The sequence below is a fragment of the Staurois parvus genome, unplaced genomic scaffold (genome assembly GCF_062004578.1).
Source record: "Staurois parvus isolate SC_StPar_1 unplaced genomic scaffold, SC_StPar_1.0 ptg001366l, whole genome shotgun sequence".
NCBI lineage: Eukaryota > Metazoa > Chordata > Amphibia > Anura > Ranidae > Staurois > Staurois parvus.
In genome coordinates, this window is record NW_028319162.1 from 441083 (window position 1) to 466658 (window position 25576).

The 25576-nt window shown below is 49.2% G+C and overlaps 1 protein-coding gene across 1 annotated transcript in view; it reads right to left on the reverse strand.

Moving 5' to 3' along the window:
* The window catches only part of LOC149436376 (kalirin), a 162160-nt gene that overhangs the window by 95003 nt on the left and 41581 nt on the right, over positions 1 to 25576 (reverse strand). The window contains exons 7-9 of the mRNA XM_089661685.1: positions 18991 to 19186; positions 10610 to 10776; positions 1712 to 1831 (exon numbers count right to left, since the gene is read on the reverse strand). Of these exons, the coding sequence (XP_089517811.1) occupies positions 1712 to 1831; positions 10610 to 10776; positions 18991 to 19186 (483 nt within the window). The remainder of the gene's footprint in view (positions 1 to 1711; positions 1832 to 10609; positions 10777 to 18990; positions 19187 to 25576) is intronic.

Here is a 25576-nt window from a genome sequence, read left to right on the forward strand (position 1 = left end):
AAAAATTAATGAAAGGTTTTGACAACCCCACCCAAAGCCATTAATATGGAGTTGCCCCCTTTGTGGCTATAACATCCTCCACTTTTCTGAAAAGGCTTTCCAAAAGATTTCAGAGGGTGTCTGGGGAATTTGTGTCCAATTGTGAAGTCCGGTACGGAAGACCAGACACATATGTTGTGCCCCACGTTGGGTGCCATAGAAAGACCTGGCTTGCCATTGGCATTCCAATTCATCCCAAGGGTGTTCAGTAGGGTTGAGATCAGGACATTATATGGGACACTGAAGTTCCTTGACACCAAACTGGTCAAACCATGTCTTTATCAATCTGGATATGTTATTTCACAAACATGGTCTTTTATACGTAGTTCCCTCTCTTCTCCTATGGCCATTAGTATAGAGATGCCCACCTTCTGGTAAGGCTTCCCACAAGATATTGGAGTGTGTCTGTGAGAATGTGTGCTCATTTGTGAGATCAGTTACTGATGTTGGTCGAGAAGACCTGACTCACATGTTAGATACCAAAAAAGACTTGGCTCAAAATCGGCCTTCCAATTCATCTCAAAGCTGTCTAGCAGGGTTGAAGTCAGAGCTCTATGCAGGACTTTTGAATTCCTCCACACCAATCTGGTCAATGTCTTTATGGAGCTGGCTTTGTGGACACCTGACCATCATACCTGTACAAGCTTGTTGGGCATCCCATTTCAAAACCACTTAATGGCCAATATTATGGAGTTGCCATTCCCCCTTACCCTCCCATATTGTGGCCATTACATCCTCCACTCTTCTAGGAAGGTTTCCCACAAGATTTCGGAGAGTGTCTGTGGGATCTTGTGGCCATTTGTGGGGTCGGGTACTGATAATGGAAGAGAAGACCTGGCTCAGATGTTGGGTGCTAAAAAAAAACTGTCTCAAAATTGGCTTTCTAATTCACCCCAAAGGTGTTTAGTAGGGTTGAGCTCCGTGCAGGACACTGAGGTTCCTCCACATCAAAGTGGTCATCCACGTCTTTTTAGAGCTGGCTTTGTACACAGGGGACAGTCATGGTGGAACAGAAAAGGGTCATCACCAAACTGTTAACACAAGGTTAGAAGAGCACAATTGTCTACAATGTTTTTGTATGATGGTGTATTACCGGGACTCATCACTGGAGACACCTGAACTCCATCATTGGGAGAGGGAGGGGGTTCACGTACTTTTGGCCATATAGTGCATCTTGTGTGATCAGTAACCACCAAGCTTGTTTAGCAAAATCTCACAATTTGCGAGGCTTCTGAGGGTCTGCAAGGTGCCATCACTAAATCACAGCTTGCTGCCGCTCTTCTGGCATTCATTACACCAACTTTTTCATACTTTACAATTTTGTTTCCGATTTCTACAGTAAGCTCCCCAATCTCCTCTTCCTGGCCCCTACACCCCTCAGCATGGGTAGGGTGCTGCTTTACAGAGACACCGGCTGATGGTCACCCACCGGCCATTTCTGCAACACCAGTGAAATGACCCGTCACCCCATCTGGGTAAACCAGGAAAGGGATCAGTTGGCTTCTCACCCCACACCATCGTGCAAGAAGGATGTTTGAAAAATGACATTCTTTGTCAGACACACACAATACATTCCAACCACAACAGTTCCCATTCAGAAAAACTAAATGAATATATCCAGCCTTCCCCCCCCCCCCCATACACATGGCAGCAGGAACCCCGGGATAGTCACCTCAATGGCCATCTGGAACTGTTCATGTTCTCTCTGCAGCTGCTCCGCCTCCGACAATGAGCTGGCGTTAACAAGGCTGGCGTTCAGCATGGACTCCCCATTGCGGATCCAGCCCAGCACCTGGAAGAAGAGACAAGCTCCTAGTGAGATAATGAGAGCGATGGGTGACGGATTATCCTGGCACACAACCCCAGGGGAGGGGAAGCCTGAGAGTGGGCATCTCAAAAGTGCTCCATACTATTCTACATCACAATAGAGAGGCTATTAAAGGTGAACTCCGGGCAAACAGATATAAAAGAACATTACCCGTAAAAGGATTTGTATTTTTGTCTGTCCCGTCCTGATATTTACACAGCTCTGCCACACAGCAAAGCCATTACTCGTTGCAGGACTTGTCCGCCCCTCCCAGCTTGTGATTGGATAGTGAAAAGAGAAGGAACAGACTGATGAAGTGCAGGAGACTTAGCGGGGGTTTCCTGCTATTACCTGCAGACAGGAAGTCCCACTGAAAGCGATGACAAGTCCTGCAGCTATTCATGGCTCTGTTCACTCATGGAGTGAATACCTGCAAATGATCGGCTCTGGAGGCATCTGTGGGTTCCTCTCCTTCATCTGTGTTCCACCATTCTGTACAAGCTCCAGTATGAGCATCCGAAGCATCCAGTCTGACCATGAACCATGCCAGGACCTGCTGTAGGCACCCCTGCCACTCCTCGTCCTTCTACACCCAGTCACCCACCGTAGGGAGCAACATATAGGAAATGTAAGGGAAACCCTCCCACCAGCACAGTCCCTGACAGGTTCACTACAATAAAGTGGAAAGACCACACTGCACCCGTAGGGATTTCTTTCTGGTATTGCTGTAAATGATCTGGGTCCCGGCCAGGCGGCATCTACATCCCAGAGCTGGGGTCACCAAAGACCACGCTGGACCCGTTAGGGTTATCTTGCTGGTATTGCTGTAAATGATCTGGGTTCCAGCCAGACGGAATCTACACCCCAGAGCTGAGGTCTCCAAAGACCACGCTGGACCCGTAGGGATTTCTTTCTGGTATTGCTGTAAATGACCTGGGTCCCGGCCAAGTGGCATCTACATCCCAGAGCAGGGGTCACCAAAGACCATGCTGGACCCGTAGTGATATCTTGCTGGTATTGCTGTAAATGATCTGAGTCCCGGCCAGGCGGCATCTACACCCCAGAGCTGGGGTCACCAAAGACCACGCTGGACCCGTAGTGATATCTTGCTGGTATTGCTGTAAATGATCTGGGTTCCAGCCAGACGGAATCCACACCCCAGAGCTGGGGTCTCCAAAGACCACGCTGGACCCGTAGGGTTATCTTGCTGGTATTGCTGTAAATGATCTGAGTCCCGGCCAGGCGGCATCTATACCCCAGAGCTGGGGTCACCAAAGACCACGCTGGACCCGTAGGGATATCTTGCTGGTACTGCTGTAAATGATCTGGGTTCCAGCCAGACGGAATCCACACCCCAGAGCTGGGGTCTCCAAAGACCACGCTGGACCCGTAGGGTTATCTTGCTGGTATTGCTGTAAATGATCTGAGTCCCGGCCAGGCGGCATCTATACCCCAGAGCTGGGGTCTCCAAAGACTGCGCTGGACCCGTAGGGTTATCTTGCTGGTATTGCTGTAAATGACCTGGGTCCCGGCCAAGTGGCATCTACACCCCAGAGCAGGGGTCTCCAAACATTTCAAACAAAGGGTCAATATACTGTCCATCAGACTTTAGGAGTGCCCGTTTAGGGCCAGTGAGGATAGAAAATGTCCTGGACCCAGCAACAGTGAGAATAAACATGGCCTCAGGGTTGTTGGTCAGTAGGAGGAGGAGTAGTGCCCAACTGTTGGTATTAGTGGGAAGAATAGTACACCATCACTGGTTTCATGGGAAGAAGTATTGTCCCATTGTTGGTCTCAGTGGGAGGAATAGTGCCCCAAGGGCCAGATAAAGGGTAGCAAGTGCCACATCCGGCCCTCGGGCCGCAGTTTGGAGACTCCTGCCCCAGGGGATCTCCACAATCTACTTGGCTTGTAGTGTAATGAAAAGGGAAATTAAATTGAAGCACCAAATCACTGCTAAGAGGTCCAGATACAACTTTATTAAAAGTCAGGAATAAAAAAAAAAAGTACCCAACGCGTTTCGGCACAGGCCTTTCCCGCATCTTGTTTGGCAGCCAACCCTAACCCTAAGGATGACAAACAAAATGCTGAAAAGATCCGTGCTTGTAATGTACACTGGAAAAAATATCATTGTAGGTCCAGTTCACTTCTGGTTTGTTCACATTTTTATCAGTCAAGCCCTGATGAAGGGGGTGCCTTTGGACCCCCGAAATGCGTTGGACAATTTTTGAATTGTACTTTCACTTTTTAATGGAATAAAGTTGTATCTGAACCTCTTCGCAGTGGTGTGGCGCTTCGATTTCAATTCTTGCTAAATTACTCTCCCGGGTACATAACGGATTGGATACTTGTTCTGCTCCTCCCCCAAAACCGAGCCCTGCTGTATAGGGACGGACATCAGGTTATACTCACACTGCACTTACCAAAATATAATTAACAATTAATTAAAGTGTTCTAAAGTCAAAGCATCTTTTACCTTAATGCATTCACTGTATTTATGTAAACACCCCACTACCTGTCCCATCCCCCCCCACCCCCGCCTTCTCCTGTCACTGCTCCAATGCTCAGGGCTGTCTTAAAGAACGGGCACATGGGCAATAAGGGGGGGGGGGGGGGGAGTTGCACTGGTGATTTGGCCAATTGTGCTGATCTTCTTTGACAGGAGTACTTGCAATATCACTCCTGTCAGAAGAAGCAGCGGCTGGAAGATTCTGGAAAGAGGATTCAGCTTTCTCCTCCCTCCTGAAGGGGGCAGAAGAGAGCCCACACTGAGAATGAGAACACAGCTCTGATGGGTGGGGACACTTGATGGATGAGGACACTGTGATGGGGACACCTGATGGAAGAGGACTCTGTGATGGAGACACCTGATGGAAGAGGACACTGTGATGGGGACACCTAAAGGATGGGGACACACTGATGGGGACACCTGATGGAAGAGGACACTGTGATGGGGACACCTGATGGAAGAGGACACTGTGATGGGGACACCTGATGGAAGAGTACACTGTGATGGGGACACCTGATGTATGGGGACATTGTGATGGGGACACCTGATGGATGAGAACACAGTGATGCAGAAACCTGATGGATGAAGGCACTGTGAAGGGGACACCTTTTGTAAAAGGACACTGTGATGGAGGAATCTGTTGTATGGAGAGACTGTGATGGGGACACCTGATGTAAGGGAACACTATGATGAGACACCTGATGGATGGGGACACCTGATGGATGGGGACACCTGATGGATGGGGACACCTGATGGATAAGAAGACCTGATGTATGGGGACACCTGATGGATGAGGACATACTGATGCAGAAATCTGATGGATGCAGACACCTGATGGATGAGGACACTGAAGGGGAAACCTGATGTAAGGGGACACTGTGATGGAGGAACCTGATGTATGGAGACTCTGTGAAGGGACACCTGATGGATGGGGACACCTGATGTAAGGGGACACTATGATGGGACACCATGATGGGTGGGGACACCGGATGTAAGGGGCCACTGTGACAGGACACCTGATGGATGAGGGCACTGTGATGGGGACACCTGATGTAAGGAGGCACTGTGATGGGGACACATGATGGAGGCTGGTAGGGGCCCCAATGCATTACTTTTCCCAGGGGCCCATGATGCTATTAAGAAGGCACTGCCAGAGCCGTCTCAGCTCTGGCCCCGCTCCTTTCACTTCCTGGTCCCACAGGAAACGCTGAGAGCAGTGGAAGCCGTAGTCTCCTGCTGCTGCTGTCAGTCAAACTCCTGTGAGGAGGGATCAAAGGCGTGGCTTACCAGAGGGGGACAATGTTGCACAGAGCAGGTAAGTATCACATCTTTTAACATTTTTAATTAAATACAGTACAAAGTATCATTTTGTGGTATATACAGGTAATTTTTATGGGTTTTTTTTTTAAATAAAGAAATGCCATAAAATGTAGAAGACATAAGGAATAATTGACATTTTCCGCACACATGGAGCGTTTCCCGCACATCAGTTCATTTCATTGTTCGGATGTATGATTTCCATCAGCACTGCTCTACATTATACAGATGGAACCTTTACAGAATATAAAGCCATTAAATGTGAACATATGTCAGCACAGACATCACAGCAACAGCACAAATTTGACATCATTTCGGTCTTCTGCATATTTTAGCAAAGCGCTGGATAGACGATACTTAAATACCGTTTTCTGGTCTAATGCGGTCACCATAGAAGGTCTGAGCTGGATTGATCAAGTAGGTGCTCTGTCTTGTAAAAATGTGTTGTACTATGAATTATAATCGACTGTTCGTACTGGTCATTGCCGCTGCCACTTATAAACACAGAAGGTAGCAGGGGAAGTCTTCCGCTTCTCACTTCTGACCCGGAAAGATCCGGGAACTCGGCACAGGGATGGTGGGAACCCCTCATAATGTGCACAGCGGGTGTTCAGACCCGGGAACTCGGCACAGGGATGGTGGGAACCCCTCATGATGGGCACAGCAGGTGTACAGACCCGGGCACTCAGCGCAGGGATGGTGGGAACCCCTCATCATGGGCACAGCGGGTGTAAAGACCCGGGAACTCAGAGTAGGGACAAAGGTTGAGAGGCTGAAGAATCTGTTGGGTGGTATAACTCTCCAGCATTCACCAAAAACTGAAACATACATTTTCGATGTACAGGAAAAACACCGGAGCAGAATACCATGCACCACCCTCTCCTGCCCCCACTGTTTCCCTACACAGCTGGGTTGAGGGGTAGGCAGAAGAGGCGGCCACAATGGGTGCTTTAACAAAAGGGGAAGCAAGAAGGGCAGAACCTGCAACCTATACTATTGGGTAGTTCACGGCTCATTGGGGGAGGGGACACATTGTGACCTTTTCTCCTTGGATGCCAATTACATTGTCCCAGCAATGGTCCTTCACCCTACGTCCCCCCACCACAGAACATGGACATCCCAGAGAGGTCCCCACATCCCATCCTCCATCTCCTGATATTATTATAGAGGACACACTTCGTCCTCCATACGTCTGGCAGAATCTCGCCATGTAACCAGACACGGGAAGCGGAGGCCGGGCCGGCAGGTGCAGCACGCCGCGCTCTTATTAGAAGAACAAATGGTGCCGCGGACGCAGGTCATTCCAATTTCCCTTAAACAAAGATTCCAATTTCAATATTTCAGGCTCAGTCGGCACTTGTAAGAAGGATCCCGGCCTGACAGGATTAGATTGTATTTCTATCTGCAGCAGGACAGCGAGGACGGCGATTCCAGAAATAATCATTCCATGATGTTCCTATAAAAGGATAGAAGACGCATCCTCCCATCCCCCACCCTGTATACATGGTTCATCCACAGGGGGGACAGTGACATACAAACTTTCCACTTCTGTTTTGAATTGTATTTTGTATCACTCTTCATTACTATTCCCCCTTCCTGATCCTTCTCCCTTTCCTCTTCCTTCCCCATCTTTCCTCTTCCTTCCCTCCTTCCCCATCTTGCCTCTTCCTTCCCTCCTTCCCCATCTTTGCCCTTCCTTCCCTCCTTCCTTCCCCATCTTTCCTCTTCCTTCCCCTCTTGCCTCTTCCTTCCCCTCTTGCCTCTTCCTTCCCCTCTTGCCTCTTCCTTCCCTCCTTCCCCATATTTCCTCTTCCTTCCCTCCATCCCCATCTTTCCTCTTCCTTCTCTCCTTCCCCATCGTTCCTCTTCCTTCCCTCCTTCCCCATCGTTCCTCTTCCTTCCTTCCCTCCTTCCCCATCTTGCCTCTTCCTTCCCTCCTTCCCCATCTTGCCTCTTCCTTCTCCATCTTTCCTCTTCCTTCCCTCCTTCCCCATCTTTCCTCCTCCTTCCCCTTCCTTTCCTCCTTCCTCTTCCTTCCCATCTTGCCTCTTCCTTACCCATCTTTCCTTTTCCTTCCCTCTTTCCCATCTTTCCTCCTCCTTCTCTCCTTCCCCATCTTTCCTATTCGTTCCCTCCTACCTCTTCCTTTCCCATCTTTCCTCTTCGTTCCCTCCTACCTCTTCCTTCATCATCTTTCCTCTTCCTTCCCTTTTCCTTGTCCTCTTCCTTTCCTCATCCTTCCTCAACCTACTCCCCATCCCCCTTCCCTGTCCTTTATCGTCCCTCTCCTTAGTCATCCAACTCCCCTTTCTCATCCTGCTCCGAATCCCTGTCCTGTTCCCCTTCCTCATCCTTTTCCCCTTCCTCCTTTACCCTCTACTTCCTTATCCTTTTCCATTTTCTTGTCCTTCTTCCCTTCCTCATCCTCCCCCCCCCCCTTTTATCCTTAATCATCCTTGACCTCTTACCTGTTCTTACCCCTTCCTCATCCTTCTCCCTTTCTTCCTTACTCATCCTTCTAATCTTCCCTGTCCTCTCACCCCCCCTTTCTTGTCCTCTTTTTTTCCTTGTCGTTCTTCCCTTCCCCCTTCCTTGTCCTCCCTCATCTTTCTCTTTTTCCTCTGCCCAGTTCCTTTCCTTGTCTTTCTCTCTTTCCTCATCCTACTCCTCATCCCCCATCTCCTTCCTCATCCCTCTCACTTTCCTCATCCCCCATCTCCTTCCTCATTCTTCCCTTCTTCCTAATCCATCTCTCCTTTCTCATGGTTTTCTCCTTGCCCATCTTTTTCCCTTCACCTTCCTCATCCCTCTCCCCTTCCTCATCCCTCCTGTCTTCCTAATCCTTCTCACCTTCCTCGTCATTTCCTCCTTGTCCATGCTTTTCCCTTTTCTCATCCCTCTCCCCTTCCTCATTCTTCCTAATCCTTCCTCATAGTTTCCTCCTTGCCCATCCTTTTCCCTTTACTCATCCCTCTCCCCTTCCTCCTCCTTCCTTTCTTCCTAATGCGTCTCACCTTCCTCATCGTGTCCTCCTTGCCCATCCTTTTCCCTCTCCTCATCCCTCCTTTCTTCCTAACCCTTCTCACCTTCCTCATCGTTTCCTCCTTGCCCATCCTTTTCCCTTTCCTCATCCTTATCCCCTTTCTCATCTCTCTCCCCTTCCTCATTCTTCCTAATCTTTCTTACCTTCCTCATAGTTTCCTCCTTGCCCATCCTTTTCCCTTTCTTCATCCCTCTCCCCACCCCTCCTGTCTTCCTAATCCTTCTCACCTTCCTCGTCGTTTCCTCCTTGCCCATCTTTCTCCCTTTTTTCATTTGTCTCCCCTTCCTCATTCTTCCCCCCTTCCTCATCCTTTCCCCCTTCCTCGTCCCTCTCCCCTTCCTCATTACAAAGTATATATTGGACAAAGAAATCTACACAGCGTTTTACATCCAGCCAGATCCCATTAATGTGAGGAGAGGAGATTGTCCCTGAAGGACTATTTATAGAACTCCTCAGACTTCCCTTTTTCTGAAAATAGAACTCTAGGCAAAACTTTCTTTCATTTTCGATAGAGTAAAGGAGGGTTAGAACTCCTCAGATATTTTTTTTTTTGCTCTCTGTGTCCCATTGGAGAGATTTTCCTTCACTTGGGGTAGAGATGATGGGATGGTGAGAGGAAATCCCTGCAAATTAAGGGAATTCCTTGGGGACCCCCCAGGTCATCAGAACTAGTGTCCCCATTGGAAGATTTCCCCTGTATTACCTTTCTGGGGACAACCCAAAATTTGGGATTTTCTTTCACTTTCAATAGGACAAATAGGGGGTGAATCTCCCTAACGGGGACACAAACAGCAATACACACCTGACAGGGGCTCTAATCCATCTCCAAAACAAAAGTTTGCTAGCTGTACTTCTGGAATTGTAGAATTGTTGTGATCGGAAGCAGAGGGGCCAATAATACTTCTGCTCTCAATATATACATGTGCTTTAAATTTGTTTTTAATGAATCTAAAGACGATGAGGTCGGATGTTCTCACCACTCGATTTTTTTGGACCCGGCTCGCTGTAACAAGCAACATAAGATCTTTGCATGCGTTCAGAGAAGACTCTTCTGTTGTAACACAACGCTTTTTCCTATGGCTCCCAAAGGGCCACTAAACACAACTTAAATAGATTTTAAAGGGTATGTCTGGCCAAAATAAAAAAAAAAATCTGTACTTTTCTGCAAAAGACACACATTTCCTCATGTTTTGTCTCTTAAAGCTGAGCTCCAGGTACAAAGTAGCCACAAAGGATACAAATCCACTTTTGTGTCCACCATATTCCTCTCCAAACCAGATATAACTTTGTAAAAGTAGCTGTGATAACATCCCTGTGCTGTCCATATCCCGGAGTTCAGCTTTAAATACACAAGTACAGAGAGATACCACTTCATTTGTCAGATATTCAGTGAGCTCCTAACTTCCTGTGCTGAGCTGACAACAGAACCTAAGATGCACTGAAATTCCAAGCAGTGTTGTCAGCCCAGTACATTTCTCCCCTCCTGGACTAGAGAACTCCTCCCTCTGTTCTCATCTTTATAACCCTTTCCACTCCTCTACATAAACCAAGGAGACAGGGGCGGACTGACAACTCATGGGGCCCCCGGGCAATAGGGGATCATGGGGCTCCTGTGTCCTTGCCCAAACTCAAAAAAGCCTATGAAAAAGGTACCAGGGGCATCTCATAGGGGCCCCTACTGACCCCGGGCCCTCGGGCAATGCCCGAGTTTCCAAATGGTCAGTCGGCCCCTGCAAGGAGAGGGGTTCTGAAGTCCCGCAGTACTGGGAGGGATAGACAATGTTTCTTGGACACACTTGTGTGTTGTTAGAAGTGTAAAATCATTTTGAATTTTAGGTTGTGAAGGAATTCTGAGAGTCGGCACACAGCAGGGTGAAAGAAATGTTCTGCTTACCTGCTTGACCTCAGCCTGGAGGTGGCGGAGCTGCAGACATTGTTCCAGGCGCTTGTGAGTCTGATCTGCATTCAGGTCCAGTTCATGCTGCTTCTCGTGGAGGAACTCCAACAACTCCTGAACCTGGGTGGCCAGGTCTATGTCCTTCTCACAGATCAGCTCGATTCCTAAAGAGACAAAAAAAGAACGTCCATCCATGGAGGTCATCAGATACTACAGCTTCCAAAAGTCCCACCATCTCTACAGCATCATGTCCTATCACCACCCATTAAAATTAGAGACCATCCATGGAAGTCATCTGATCCTGGAGATTCCCTAATGTCCCACCATCTTTAAAGCATTATGTCCTATTACCATCCACTAGGAATATAGTCCATCCATGAAGATAACCAGACCCTACAGCTTCCACAAGTCCCTCCATCTCTAGAGCATTATGTCCTATCACCATCCATTAGGGGTATAGTCCATTAATGGAGGTCACAAAATCCTACAGCTTCCATAAGGTCCCACCATCTCTACAGCATTATGTCCTAATACCATCTATTAGGGGTATAAGTCCATCCATGGAGGTCATAAGGTCCTACAGCTTTCATAAGCTCCATCATCTCTGCAGCATTAAGTCCTATCGCCACCCATTAGGTGTATAGACCATCCATGGAAGTCACCAGATCCTACAGCTTCCATAAGGTCCCACCATCTCTACAACATTATGTCCTATTACCATCTATTAGGGGTATAGTCCATCCATGGAGGTCATAAGGTCCTACAGCTTCCATAAGGTCCTACAGCTTCCATAAGGTCTATCATTTCCACAGCATTAAGTCCTATCACCACCCATTAGGGGTATAGACCATCCATGGAAGTCACCAGAGCCTACAGCTTCCATAAGGTCCCACCATCTCTACAGAATTATGTCCTATTACCATCTATTAGGGGTATAGTCCATCCATGGAGGTCATAAGGAGCTACAGCTTCCATAAGGTCCATCATTTCTACAGCATTAAGTCCTATCGCACCCCATTAGGTGTATAGACCATCCATGGAAGTCACCAGATCCTACAGCTCCCATAAGGTCCCACCATCTCTACAGTGTTATGTCCTATCACCACCCATTAGGGTATAGTCCATTCATGGAGGTCATAGGTCCTACAGCTTCCATAAGGTCCTACAGCTTCCATAAGGTCTATCATCTCTACAGCATAAAGTCCTATCGCCACCCTTTAGGGGTATAGACCATCCATGGAGGTAACCAGATCCTACAGCTTCCATAAGGTCCCACCATCTCTACAGAATTATGTCCTATTACCATCTATTAGGGGTATAGTCCATCCATGGAGGTCATAAGGAGCTACAGCTTCCATAAGGTCCATCATCTCTACAGCATTAAGTCCTATCGCACCCCATTAGGTGTATAGACCATCCATGGAAGTCACCAGATCCTACAGCTCCCATAAGGTCCCACCATCTCTACAGTGTTATGTCCTATCACCACCCATTAGGGTATAGTCCATTCATGGAGGTCATAGGTCCTACAGCTTCCATAAGGTCCTACAGCTTCCATAAGGTCTATCATCTCTACAGCATAAAGTCCTATCGCCACCCTTTAGGGGTATAGACCATCCATGGAGGTAACCAGATCCTACAGCTTCCATAAGGTCCCACCATCTCTATAGCATTATGTCCTATTACCATCCATTAGGGGTATAGTCCATCCATGGAGGTCATAGGGTCCTGCAGCTTCCATAAGGTCCATCATCTCTACAGCATTAAGTCCTATCACCACCCATTAGGGGTATAGTCCATTCATAGAGGTCACCAGATCCTACAGCTCCCATAAGGTCCCACCATCTCTACAGTGTTATGTCCTATCACCACCCATTAGGGTATAGTCCATCCATGGAGGTCATAAGGTCCTACAGCTTCCATAAGGTCCATCATCTCTACAGCATTAAGTCCTATCACCACCCATTAGGGGTATAGTCCATTCATGGCGGTCACCAGATCCTACAGCGTCCATAAGGTCCATCACCTCTACAGCATTAAGTCCTATCACCACCCATTAGGGGTATAGTCCATTCATGGCGGTCACCAGATCCTACAGCGTCCATAAGGTCCATCACCTCTACAGCATTAAGTCCTATCACCACCCATTAGGGGTATAGTCCATTCATGGAGGTCACCAGATCCTACAGCTTCCATAAAGTCCCACCATCTCTACAGCGTTGCGTCCAATCATCACCCAATAGCGTTAAGAGTCAGAACTGAGGTTTGACTGAAGCTGGACTTAGAAGTAATGGGAGGGGTAGAGTTAATGTTACAAGAGGGTTAGGGGTAAGAGTTTTTGTTAAGGTTTGAATTGGGCAGAGCTTAGAGATTTAGAGTTCCAGTTAGGGGGTAAAGTCCAGGATTTGGATACTGCTGGGGCTCACACTATGTATAAGGGTAAGAGGTAAAGGATTAGTGTTTAGTTAGGGGTGGAGTTAAGGTCGTGGTTTAAAAGGTATCTTAAGATGTTCATAATGTATGAATAAGAGGTACAATAAGGTCTAGCATTAGAGTTTAGGATTATATTTAGGATTGACATTGCGGTTAAACGTTTGATAAGTGTTAAATTTAGGGCTAGAACTGGAGACGGGAGGTAGTTTAGGGCTAGAACTGGAGACGGGAGGTTGTTTAGGGCTAGAACTGGAGACGGGAGGTAGTTTAGGGATAGAACTGGAGACGGGAGGTAGTTTAGGGATAGAACTGGAGGCGGGAGGTAGTTTAGGGCTAGAACTGGAGGTTGTTTAGGGCTAGAACTGGAGATGGGAGGTAGTTTAGGGCTACAACTGGAGACGGGAGGTAGTTTAGGGCTACAACTGGAGACGGGAGGTAGTTTAGGGCTACAACTGGAGACGGGAGGTAGTTTAGGGCTACAACTGGAGACGGGAGGTAGTTTAGGGCTACAACTGGAGACGGGAGGTAGTTTAGGGCTACAACTGGAGACGGGAGGTAGTTTAGGGCTACAACTGGAGACGGGAGGAAGTTTAGGGCTAGAACTGGAGACGGGAGGTAGTTTAGGGCTAGAACTGGAGACGGGAGGTAGTTTAGGGATAGAACTGGAGACGGGAGGTAGTTTAGGGATAGAACTGGAGACGGGAGGTAGTTTAGGGATAGAACTGGAGACGGGAGGTAGTTTAGGGATAGAACTGGAGACGGGAGGTAGTTTAGGGATAGAACTGGAGACGGGAGGTAGTTTAGGGATAGAACTGGAGACGGGAGGTAGTTTAGGGATAGAACTGGAGACGGGAGGCAGTTTAGGGATAGAACTGGAGACGGGAGGCAGTTTAGGGATAGAACTGGAGACGGGAGGCAGTTTAGGGATAGAACTGGAGACGGGAGGCAGTTTAGGGATAGAACTGGAGACGGGAGGCAGTTTAGGGATAGAACTGGAGACGGGAGGCAGTTTAGGGATAGAACTGGAGACGGGAGGTAGTTTAGGGCTAGAACTGGAGACGGGAGGTAGTTTAGGGATAGAACTGGAGACGGGAGGTAGTTTAGGGATAGAACTGGAGACGGGAGGTAGTTTAGGGATAGAACTGGAGACGGGAGGTAGTTTAGGGCTAGAACTGGAGACGGGAGGTAGTTTAGGGCTAGAACTGGAGACGGGAGGTAGTTTAGGGATAGAACTGGAGACGGGAGGTAGTTTAGGGATAGAACTGGAGACGGGAGGTAGTTTAGGGATAGAACTGGAGGTTGTTTAGGGATAGAACTGGAGACGGGAGGTAGTTTAGGACTACAACTGGAGACGGGAGGTAGTTTAGGGCTACAACTGGAGACGGGAGGTAGTTTAGGGCTAGAACTGGAGACGGGAGGTAGTTTAGGGCTAGAACTGGAGACGGGAGGAAGTTTAGGGCTAGAACTGGAGACGGGAGGTAGTTTAGGGCTAGAACTGGAGACGGGAGGAAGTTTAGGGCTAGAACTGGAGACGGGAGGTAGTTTAGGGATAGAACTGGAGACGGGAGGTAGTTTAGGGATAGAACTGGAGACGGGAGGTAGTTTAGGGATAGAACTGGAGACGGGAGGTAGTTTAGGGATAGAACTGGAGACGGGAGGTAGTTTAGGGCTAGAACTGGAGACGGGAGGTAGTTTAGGGATAGAACTGGAGACGGGAGGTAGTTTAGGGATAGAACTGGAGACGGGAGGTAGTTTAGGGATAGAACTGGAGACGGGAGGTAGTTTAGGGCTAGAACTGGAGACGGGAGGTAGTTTAGGGCTAGAACTGGAGACGGGAGGTAGTTTAGGGCTAGAACTGGAGACGGGAGGTAGTTTAGGGATAGAACTGGAGACGGGAGGTAGTTTAGGGATAGAACTGGAGACGGGAGGTAGTTTAGGGATAGAACTGGAGACGGGAGGTAGTTTAGGGATAGAACTGGAGACGGGAGGTAGTTTAGGGATAGAACTGGAGACGGGAGGCAGTTTAGGGATAGAACTGGAGACGGGAGGCAGTTTAGGGATAGAACTGGAGACGGGAGGCAGTTTAGGGATAGAACTGGAGACGGGAGGCAGTTTAGGGATAGAACTGGAGACGGGAGGTAGTTTAGGGATAGAACTGGAGACGGGAGGTAGTTTAGGGATAGAACTGGAGACGGGAGGTAGTTTAGGGATAGAACTGGAGGTTGTTTAGGGATAGAACTGGAGACGGGAGGTAGTTTTGGGCTACAACTGGAGACGGGAGGTAGTTTAGGGCTACAACTGGAGACGGGAGGTAGTTTAGGGCTACAACTGGAGACGGGAGGTAGTTTAGGGCTACAACTGGAGACGGGAGGTAGTTTAGGGATAGAACTGGAGACGGGAGGTAGTTTAGGGCTAGAACTGGAGACGGGAGGTAGTTTAGGGATAGAACTGGAGACGGGAGGTAGTTTAGGGATAGAACTGGAGACGGGAGGTAGTTTAGGGATAGAACTGGAGACGGGAGGTAGTTTAGGGATAGAACTGGAGACGGGAGGTAGTTTAGGGATAGAACTGGAGACGGGAGGTAGTTTAGGGATAGAACTGGAGGTTGTTTAGGGATAGAACTGGAGACGGGAGGTAGTTTTGGGCTACAACTGGAGACGGGAGGTAGTTTAGGGCTACAACTGGAGACGGGAGGTAGTTTAGGGCTACAACTGGAGACGGGAGGTAGTTTAGGGCTACAACTGGAGACGGGAGGTAGTTTAGGGCTAGAACTGGAGACGGGAGGTAGTTTAGGGCTAGAACTGGAGACGGGAGGTAGTTTAGGGCTAGAACTGGAGACGGGAGGTAGTTTAGGGATAGAACTGGAGACGGGAGGTAGTTTAGGGATAGAACTGGAGACGGGAGGTAGTTTAGGGATAGAACTGGAGACGGGAGGTAGTTTAGGGATAGAACTGGAGACGGGAGGTAGTTTAGGGATAGAACTGGAGACGGGAGGTAGTTTAGGGATAGAACTGGAGACGGGAGGTAGTTTAGGGCTAGAACTGGAGACGGGAGGTAGTTTAGGGATAGAACTGGAGACGGGAGGTAGTTTAGGGATAGAACTGGAGACGGGAGGTAGTTTAGGGATAGAACTGGAGACGGGAGGTAGTTTAGGGATAGAACTGGAGACGGGAGGTAGTTTAGGGCTAGAACTGGAGACGGGAGGTAGTTTAGGGATAGAACTGGAGACGGGAGGTAGTTTAGGGATAGAACTGGAGACGGGAGGTAGTTTAGGGATAGAACTGGAGACGGGAGGTAGTTTAGAGATAGAACTGGAGACGGGAGGTAGTTTAGAGATAGAACTGGAGACGGGAGGTAGTTTAGGGATAGAACTGGAGACGGGAGGCAGTTTAGGGATAGAACTGGAGACGGGAGGTAGTTTAGGGATAGAACTGGAGACGGGAGGCAGTTTAGGGATAGAACTGGAGACGGGAGGCAGTTTAGGGATAGAACTGGAGACGGGAGGTAGTTTAGGGATAGAACTGGAGACGGGAGGTAGTTTAGGGATAGAACTGGAGACGGGAGGTAGTTTAGGGATAGAACTGGAGACGGGAGGTAGTTTAGGGATAGAACTGGAGACGGGAGGTAGTTTAGGGATAGAACTGGAGACGGGAGGTAGTTTAGGGATAGAACTGGAGACGGGAGGTAGTTTAGGGCTAGAACTGGAGACAGAAGGTTGTTTAGGGCTAGAACTGGAGACAGAAGGTTGTTTAGGGCTAGAACTGGAGACGGGAGGTAGTTTAGGGCTAGAACTGGAGACGGGAGGTAGTTTAGGGCTAGAACTGGAGACGGGAGGTAGTTTAGGGCTAGAACTGGAGACGGGAGGTAGTTTAGGGCTAGAACTGGAGACGGGAGGTAGTTTAGGGCTAGAACTGGAGACGGGAGGTAGTTTAGGGCTAGAACTGGAGACGGGAGGTAGTTTAGGGCTAGAACTGGAGACGGGAGGTAGTTTAGGGATAGAACTGGAGACGGGAGGTAGTTTAGGGATAGAACTGGAGACGGGAGGTAGTTTAGGGATAGAACTGGAGACGGGAGGTAGTTTAGGGATAGAACTGGAGACGGGAGGAAGTTTAGGGATAGAACTGGAGACGGGAGGAAGTTTAGGGATAGAACTGGAGACGGGAGGAAGTTTAGGGCTAGAACTGGAGACGGGAGGTAGTTTAGGGCTAGAACTGGAGACGGGAGGTAGTTTAGGGCTAGAACTGGAGACGGGAGGTAGTTTAGGGCTAGAACTGGAGACGGGAGGTAGTTTAGGGCTAGAACTGGAGACGGGAGGTAGTTTAGGGCTAGAACTGGAGACGGGAGGTAGTTTAGGGCTAGAACTGGAGACGGGAGGTAGTTTAGGGCTAGAACTGGAGACGGGAGGTAGTTTAGGGATAGAACTGGAGACGGGAGGTAGTTTAGGGATAGAACTGGAGACAGGAGGTAGTTTAGGGGGACAGTTATGGTAAGGCTCAGGGTTAAAGTTGAAAACTTGGATATGTTCGGAGTTCAGGGCTAGGTATGAATAAGATTGATGTTGGGTTTAGGTTGAGGTTAGTCTTAGAATCAAAGGGTTAGGGTTACAGTTAGAGCACGGGTGTCAAACTGGTGGCCCTCCAGCTGTTGCCAAACTACAAGTCCCATGAGGCATTGTAAGACTGACAGTTACAAGCATGAAACCCAAAGTTAGAGGCATGATGGGACTTGTAGTTTCGCAACAGCTGGAGGGCCACCAGTTTGACACCCCTGAGTTAGGGGGTTTCTGGGTTAGGCTTAAAGTTAGGGGTTAAGGCTAGAGTCAGAGTTTATAAAAAGATTTTGGGGTTATGATTAATGTATAGAGATCAGATAAAGGATGGAGGAGATCAGATTAAGGTTGGAGATCAGATTAAGGATGGAGGAGATCAGATTAAGGTTGGGGGAGATCAGATTAAGGTTGGGGGGAGATCAGATTAAGGTTGGGGGGAGATCAGATTAAGGTTGGGGGGAGATCAGATTAAGGTTGGGGGGAGATCAGATTAAGGTTGGGGGGAGATCAGATTAAGGTTGGGGGGAGATCAGATTAAGGTTGGGGGGAGATCAGACTAAGGTTGGGGGGAGATCAGACTAAGGTTGGGGGGAGATCAGATTAAGGTTGGGGGGAGAGCAGAATAAGGTTGGGGGGAGAGCAGATTAAGGTTGGGGGGAGAGCAGATTAAGGTTGGGGGGAGAGCAGATTAAGGTTGGGGGGAGAGCAGATTAAGGTTGGGGGGAGAGCAGATTAAGGTTGGGGGGAGAGCAGATTAAGGTTGGGGGGAGATCAGATTAAGGTTGGGGGGAGATCAGATTAAGGTTGGGGGGAGATCAGATTAAGGTTGGGGGAGATCAGATTAAGGTTGGGGGAGATCAGATTAAGGTTGGGGGGAGAGCAGATTAAGGTTGGGGGGAGATCAGATTAAGGTTGGGGGGAGATCAGATTAAGGTTGGGGGAGATCAGATTAAGGTTGGGGGAGATCAGATTAAGGTTGGGGGAGATCAGATTAAGGTTGGGGGAAATCAGATTAAGGTTGGGGTCTTTGGAAGGCTAAGTACAAAAGTAGAGTTTAGGGCATTAGACCTCATAGTGGGATTTAGGGTCGTGCCTTTAGGGTTAGGATTAAGATTTATTTTTTCAACTGTACAGGCTCTGGGGCTGTCATCTTCAGCCTGCGTCACCACCTAATGAGAAATGAAGGCAGTATAGGGGTTAAACCTTCACTGGGAGCATGCTTGTCCAGGGTCAATGACTTTCTAAGAAGCCCGGACATGGATGGCAGTCCAGAGTTTACACCTTTAAAGCAAAGTTGGCGATGGAAGCTTCCATACATCTATCATGGTGTCCCTAATTCCACTGAAGGATGGAGAGATGGACTGTCCCAAGTCATAGAAGCCTGGACCGCACTAACCTGAAGCTTGAACCTCCATGATGTATTGGTGGAGGTCCTGACCCTGCTGGATCACCTCGAAGGTCATGTTGTTCATGGCTAGTTTTCGCTCCTTGTGCCGCTGTAGCCGCTGTTCTGCCAAATTCAGGTCTTCTGTGTTAAAGTCGTTCATCTGCCGGAGGAGGTCCTCATTCCAAGCGTCCAGTTCAGCCGTCACCTAATGTGGGAACACAGCAGAGACATCAATGCTTAAAGCGGAGTTCCAACTGAAACAAAATAAATAAAAAGTCAGCAGCTACAAAAACTGTAGCTGCTGACTTTTACAATACAGCCACTTACCTGTCCCTCAGTCCAGCGGTGTCCTCACCACCAATCACTTACCTGTCCCTCGGTCCAGCAATGTCCTCACCACCAATCACTTACCTGTCCCTCGGTCCAGCCGTGTCCTCACCACCAATCACTTACCTTTCCCTCGGTCCAGCGGTGTCCTCACCACCAATCACTTACCTGACCCTCAGTCCAGCGGTGTCCTCACCACCGATCACTTACCTGTCCCTCGGTCCAGCGGTGTCCTCACCCCCGAGCACTTACCTGTCCCTCGGTCCAGCGGTGTCCTCACCACCGATCACTTACCTGTCCATCGGTCCAGCGATGTCCTCACCCCCGATCACTTACTTGTCCAGCGGTGTCCTCACCACCGATCACTTACCTGTCCCTCGGTCCAGCCGTGTCCTCACCCCCGATCACTTATCTTTCCCTCGGTCCGGTGGTGTCCTCACCACCAATCACTTACCTATCCCTCGGTCCAGCGGTGTCCTCACCATCGATCACTTACCTGTCCCTCGGTCCAGCTGTGTCCTCACCATCGATCACTTACCTGTCCCTCGGTCCAGCGGTGTCCTCACCATCGATCACTTACCTGTCCCTCGGTCCAGCGGTGTCCTCACCATCGATCACTTACCTGTCCCTCGGTCCAGCTGTGTCCTCACCATCGATCACTTATCTGTCCCTCGGTCCAGCCGTGTCCTCATCACCACTGGTTTCATCGGCCGTCTTCTCTCCCCGGCATCTTCAGTGTGGGCACCTGGCTGGGAAAGCATGCGGCTTCACAGCCGGTTAGCCACTGTGCATGCGTGAGAAGCGCTGCGCTTTTTGAATGGCCCCGTTGTCTTCTGGGACCTGTCACGTGGCCCAGAAGACTACGGGGAGGGAGGACATCTTTCGCTTCCGATCGCCTTAGGCGATCGCAGTGGAAGTGGGAGCGGGTACCTGTCATCTTCGGGTAGCCGCTCCCCAAAGCTGCCAATCCTTAATGGGGAGCAGGGAACAAAGCCTTAAAGCGGCACTTCCCCTTTTGGGTGGAACTCCGCTGCAAGAAGCACTGCGACAGCATTATTCCTTCGCATCTTAAGCCGAGATGTTCACGATTTATTTGTATCTTTCAGTTGAAGTATTTCCGTAATACATGAACACCACAATGTGTCTTTGCCTATAGTAGAACACCAGCAGGCAGCTATAAAAACACACATTAATACCGCTCCATACTCATTAATATGATATTAAATGTATTTTTTTTAAAAGAGAAGAGTCCATTTCCAACTTATAATATTGTATATTCTGATTTTTTTCTTTTAATTCAGATTTTATTTTTACATTTTTCTTTAAACACACATATACAGTTGCAAGAAAAAGTATGTGAACCCCTTGGGATTGCGTGGAGTTTTGCATGAATTGGGCATAAAATGTGCTCTGAACATCATCTAAGTCACAACAATAGAAGAACACAGTCTGCTGAACATAATACTACACAAACATTAGATGATGCCATGGTTTAATTGCACATAACATGTAAACATTCACAGTGCAGGGAGGAAAAAGTATGTGAGGCCCTAGCTTAATGACTTCTCCCAGAGCTAACTGGAGCCAGGAGTGAGCCAACCTTGACTCCAATCAGTGTGATGATATTGGATGTGTTGCTGACACCTGTTTTGGGTTTGCTGGTTTCAAGAAGCACTGTCTGATGTGAACCATGCCTCGCAGAAAAGAGCTCTCAGAAGACCTACCATCAAGAATTGTTGACTTGCATGAAGCTGGAAAGGGTTACAAAAGTATCTCCTTGAGCCTTGATGTTCCTGTGTCCACGGTAAGACAGACTGTCTACAAATGGAGAAAGTTTAGCACTGTTGCTACTCTCCCTAGGCGTGGTCGTCCTGTAAAAATGACTGCAAGAGCACAGCGCAGAATGCTGCATGAGGTAAAGAAGAATCCCAGAGTGTCAGCTAAAGACCTACAGAAATCTCTGGCACATGCTGACATTTTTGTTGACACATCTACAATCAGGAAAACATGAAACAAGAATGGAGTACATGGGAGGACACCACGGAGGAAGCCATTGCTGTCCAAAAAGAATATTACAGCACGTTTGAAGTTTGCAAAAGAGCACCTGGATGTTCCACAGCACTACTGGCAGAATATACTGTGGACAGATGAAACCAAGATTGAGTTGTTTGGGAAGAACACACAACACTATGTGTGGAGAAAAAAAGGCCCAGCACACCAACATCAAAACCTCATCCCCACTGTGAAACATGGCGGAGGGAGCATCATGGTTTGGGGCTGCTTTGCTGCCTCAGGGCTGGACGGATTGTTGTCATTGATGGGAAAATGAATTCCAGAGTTTATCAAGACATTTTGCAGGAAAACGTACGACCATCTGTCCGCCAACTGAAGCTCCGCAGAGGATGGGTGATGCAACAGGACAATGACCCAAAGCATACAAGTCATTCAACAAAACAATGGCTGCAACAGCACAGAATACGCCTTCTGGAGTGGCCCAGTCAGAGTCCTGACCTCAACCCCATTGAAATGCTGTGGCATGACCTTAAGAGAGCGATTCACACCAGACATCCCAAGAATATTGCTACACTGAAACAGTTTTGTGAAGAGGAGGGGCCCAAAATGACTCCAGATCGTTGTGCAGGTCTGATCTGCAACTACAGGAAACGTTTGGTTGAGGTTATTGCTGCCAATGGAGGGTCAACCAGTTATCAAGTCCAAAGGTTCACATACTTTTTCCTCCCTGCACTGTGAATGTTTACATGTTATGTGCAATTACACCATGGCAACATCTAATGTTTGTGTAGTATTATGTTCAGCAGACTGTGTTCTTCTATTGTTGTGACTTAGATGACGTTCAGAGCACATTTTATGCCCAATTCATGCAAAACTCCACGTAATCCCAAGGGGTTCACATACTTTTTCTTGCAACTGTAAAATAAAAAAACACAACAAAAAACAGTCAATTTAGCTATTAACCTCCCTAGCGGTCTGATTGTGTCCATATTTCTGTGTTCAAAGCGGTACATTTTTTTGCATGGAAATATGTATTTTGTTTATTGTCGGCCTGTAATTTTTAGGAATAACTCCCTGAAATCTGTCCGGACAAGAGTCTAGTGAACATCCCGGGGAGGATAAAACTTGAAACACGAAATCATAAATTATAATTTAATAAATAATCATAAAGAATAATAATATAATAATAATAAATGTAATTCAATAATATAATCAAACCAAAAACACTGAAATGTGAAATATAGCGCCAAGTTGGCCCATCGCTGAGCTCAGTCACAGAATCGTTTTCAGTGTCTGATGAGGAATTTCCCCCACCAATCATTATCACTCAATTCTGCAAGTGGTTCTGATTTACTATCGCTGTTCTCTAGCCGGTCTAAAACCGCGTCTGACCTAAAGGGACGCTTTTTGGACGCCATGGACGTTTCTCAGTTTCCAGGCAGAAAGGGCGGTAAAAATGCAGGCAGGGCGCCGGACAAAGCACTCGGGACACAATGTATGTGAAATGGTTGGATACAGGAATGTTATACTATGTGATTTTAGTGTATTTAGTGAATGTCACTTTTAACATTTTTTTATTTCCCGCCGTTTCATCCCCCGTACGTCCCGACGTTGCAGGGAACGGAACCCGGAAGATGGATGCCGGCATTGGCCGGAGGAGATGGCCGGGGACGCTGCAGGGGGGACATCGCGTTAGCGCAGGACAAGGTAAGTGCAGGGTAATCCCCAGTGTAGCTCGGGGTCACCGCTTTTGGTACTGAAAGTTTACCCCGAGCTACACTCAGGAACAGGGATGGACTGACAACTTATGGGGCCCCTGGGCAATAGGGGATCACGGGGCCCCTGTGGCCTTGCCCACACTCAAAGCACACCCAAAAAAGCATATAAAAAAGGTACCAGGGGCATTTCATTGGGGCCCCTTACTGACCCTGGGCCCTCGGGCATTGCCTGAGTGCTCGAACGGTCAGTTCACTCTGCTCGGGAATACTGCCAGGGAGGATAAGAAAACAACCAACAATTCATACAATCAATAACCCGATTATAACAGAATCCACGACTCCTGAACCGTGTCTGTAGAATGAGGACTTCTCAGCACATCACAGCATGTTCCCCAATTGAAAAAAATGGATCTTGTATGTATAGAAAAGTGTGGGAAATGTAGGGAGTGTAGCAGAGCAGATGAGGGGTGCAGGGATGCACTTGGGGTAAAGAGGGATGCAGAGCAGCGTAGGGGTGCGGGGGATGCAGTTTTAGAGGGGATGGGGGCAGAGTAGGGGTGCGTGGGGATGCAGTTTTAGAGGGGATGGGGGCAGAGTAGGGGTGCGGGGGATGCAGTTTTGGAGGGGATGGGGGCAGAGTAGGGGTGCGGGGGATGCAGTTTTGGAGGGGATGGGGGCAGAGTAGGGGTGCGGGGGGATGCAGTTTTAGAGGGGATGGGGGCAGAGTAGGGGTGCGGGGGATGCAGTTTTGGAGGGGATGGGGGCAGAGCAGAGTAGGGGTGCGGGGGATGCAGTTTTGGAGGGGATGGGGGCAGAGCAGAGTAGGGGTGCGGGGATGCAGTTTTGGAGGGGATGGGGGCAGAGCAGAGTAGGGGTGCGGGGGATGCAGTTTTGGAGGGGATGGGGGCAGAGCAGAGTAGGGGTGCCGGGGGATGCAGTTTTGGAGGGGATGGGGGCAGAGCAGAGTAGGGGTGAGGGGATGAAGTTTGAGGGGATGAGGGCAGAGTAGGGGTGAGGGGATGCAGTTTTGGAGAGGATGGGGGCAGAGCAGAGTAGGGGTGCGGGGATGCAGTTTTGGAGGGGATGGGGGCAGAGCAGCGTAGGGGTGAGGGGATGCAGTTTTGGAGGGGATGAGGTCAGAGCAGCGTAGGGGTGAGGGGATGCAGTTTTGGAGGGGATGAGGTCAGAGCAGAGTAGGGGAGCAGGGGATGCAGTTTGAGGGGATGAGGGCAGAGTAGGGGAGCAGGGGATGCAGTTTTGGAGGGGATGAGGGCAGAGTAGGGGTGCGGGGATGCAGTTTTGGAGGGGATGAGGGCAGAGCAGAGTAGGGGAGCAGGGGATGCAGTTTGAGGGGATGAGGGCAGAGTAGGGGTGCGGGGATGCAGTTTTGGAGGGGATGAGGGCAGAGTAGGGGTGCGGGGATGCAGTTTTGGAGGGTATGAGGGCAGAGTAGGGGTGCAGGGGATACAGTTTTGGAGGAGATGAGGGCAGAGTAGGGGTGCGGGGGATGCAGGTTTAAAGGGGATGAGGGAAGAGTAGGGGTGCGGGGGATGCAGTTTTGGAGGGGATGGGGGCAGAGTAGGGGTGCGGGGGATGCAGTTTTGGAGGGGATGAGGGCAGAGTAGGGGTGCGGGGATGCAGTTTTGGAGGGGATGAGGGCAGAGCAGAGTAGGGGAGCAGGGGATGCAGTTTGAGGGGATGAGGGCAGAGTAGGGGTGCGGGGATGCAGTTTTGGAGGGGATGAGGGCAGAGTAGGGGTGCGGGGATGCAGTTTTGGAGGGTATGAGGGCAGAGTAGGGGTGCAGGGGATACAGTTTTGGAGGAGATGAGGGCAGAGTAGGGGTGCGGGGGATGCAGGTTTAAAGGGGATGAGGGAAGAGTAGGGGTGCGGGGGATGCAGTTTTGGAGGGGATGGGGGCAGAGTAGGGGTGCGGGGGATGCAGTTTTGGAGGGGATGGGGGCAGAGTAGGGGTGCGGGGGATGCAGTTTTGGAGGGGATGGGGGCAGAGCAGAGTAGGGGTGCGGGGATGCAGTATTGGAGGGGATGGGAGCAGAGTAGGGGTGCGGGGATGCAGTTTTGGAGGGGATGGGGGCAGAGCAGAGTAGGGGTACGGGGGATGCAGTTTTGGAGGGGGGGTGTGCAGAGCAGAGGAGGGATGCAGATATGAAGGGGATGGGTGCACTGCAGAGGAGGGGTGCAGGGACTGCAGTTATGAAGGGGGAAAAGGTCACGTGTTATGTCAATCTACAGGCCAAAGTTTTATTTTGGATGAAGCAGGAAAGGGTTAATAGCCTTGTCAGTATCTTTTCTGTTTGTGTCTCAGTGGGGGGGGATCTCCCTTAGCTTCTTGTCCTAGAGACAGGAAATGAAGGAAAATCTCCTCTTCAGCAATGGGAAGATTTCCAATCACCCGACAATTGGCTTTTGTGTCGGTAACACCAGGACAAAGAGAGAGAGAGAGGATCCCCTGAGAGGGAACACAGACAGCAACAAAAACATCTGAAACAGATAAAGACCCCGCCACCGCAGGGGGAAC